The sequence below is a fragment of the Wasmannia auropunctata genome, unplaced genomic scaffold, assembly GCF_000956235.1.
Source record: "Wasmannia auropunctata unplaced genomic scaffold, wasmannia.A_1.0 LD315858.1, whole genome shotgun sequence".
Lineage (NCBI taxonomy): Eukaryota > Metazoa > Arthropoda > Insecta > Hymenoptera > Formicidae > Wasmannia > Wasmannia auropunctata.
This window is the reverse complement of record NW_012047032.1, coordinates 1-481: the sequence shown is the minus strand read 5'-3', so window position 1 is coordinate 481 and position 481 is coordinate 1. Positions and strand designations below refer to the sequence as shown.

The 481-nt window shown below is 32.6% G+C and overlaps 1 protein-coding gene across 1 annotated transcript; it reads left to right on the top strand.

Annotated features, from left to right (window-relative positions):
* The first annotated feature begins 23 nt into the window (after positions 1-23).
* On the top strand, positions 24-473 carry LOC105460779 (alpha-tocopherol transfer protein-like). The gene has a single exon (XM_011707272.1). The coding sequence runs from the start codon at positions 112-114 to the stop codon at positions 400-402; it is 291 nt and encodes a 96-aa protein (XP_011705574.1). The 5' UTR covers positions 24-111; the 3' UTR covers positions 403-473.
* The last annotated feature ends 8 nt before the right edge of the window (positions 474-481 follow it).

Genomic DNA, 481 nt, shown 5'->3' with positions numbered 1-481 from the left:
TTTAAAATAATAAAAGCTGATTTTTTTTGTAATCAACTTTCCCCAGGTATTTTTTGATTCACAACCAGATACAATAAAGTAATTTTATTTTGCAATTTAAGCAAAATTTCAATGTCAACAATGAAAAGTATTACATTAAAGGAAGAAATGAAGAAGAGTCCTCAATTGAAGTTATCTGATATACAATCACTGAGAGAATGGTGCGAGAAACAACCGCACTTGCCAAAAATTGAGGATACTTTCCTTGCTTTGTTTCTTCACAGAAATTATTATCAAATGGAACCAACGAAAAACACAATTGAGAATTATTACACGGTCAGGACGCACTTACCAGAATTTTTTGGTAATCGAGATCCATGCAGGGAAAAAGCCGAGCTACAACAAAGCTTCAAAGTCTCGTAAGAAGCAACTTTATAAATATTAGTGAGCAAATAGTATAACTTGTTAGTGAAGAGTATGGTCGGGTATTATGAGCACTACA

Excerpts from the sequence above, each read along its gene's own strand:
- LOC105460779 (XM_011707272.1), top strand. The coding sequence starts at position 112 with ATGTCAACAATGAAAAGTATTACATTAAAGGAAGAAATGAAGAAGAGT.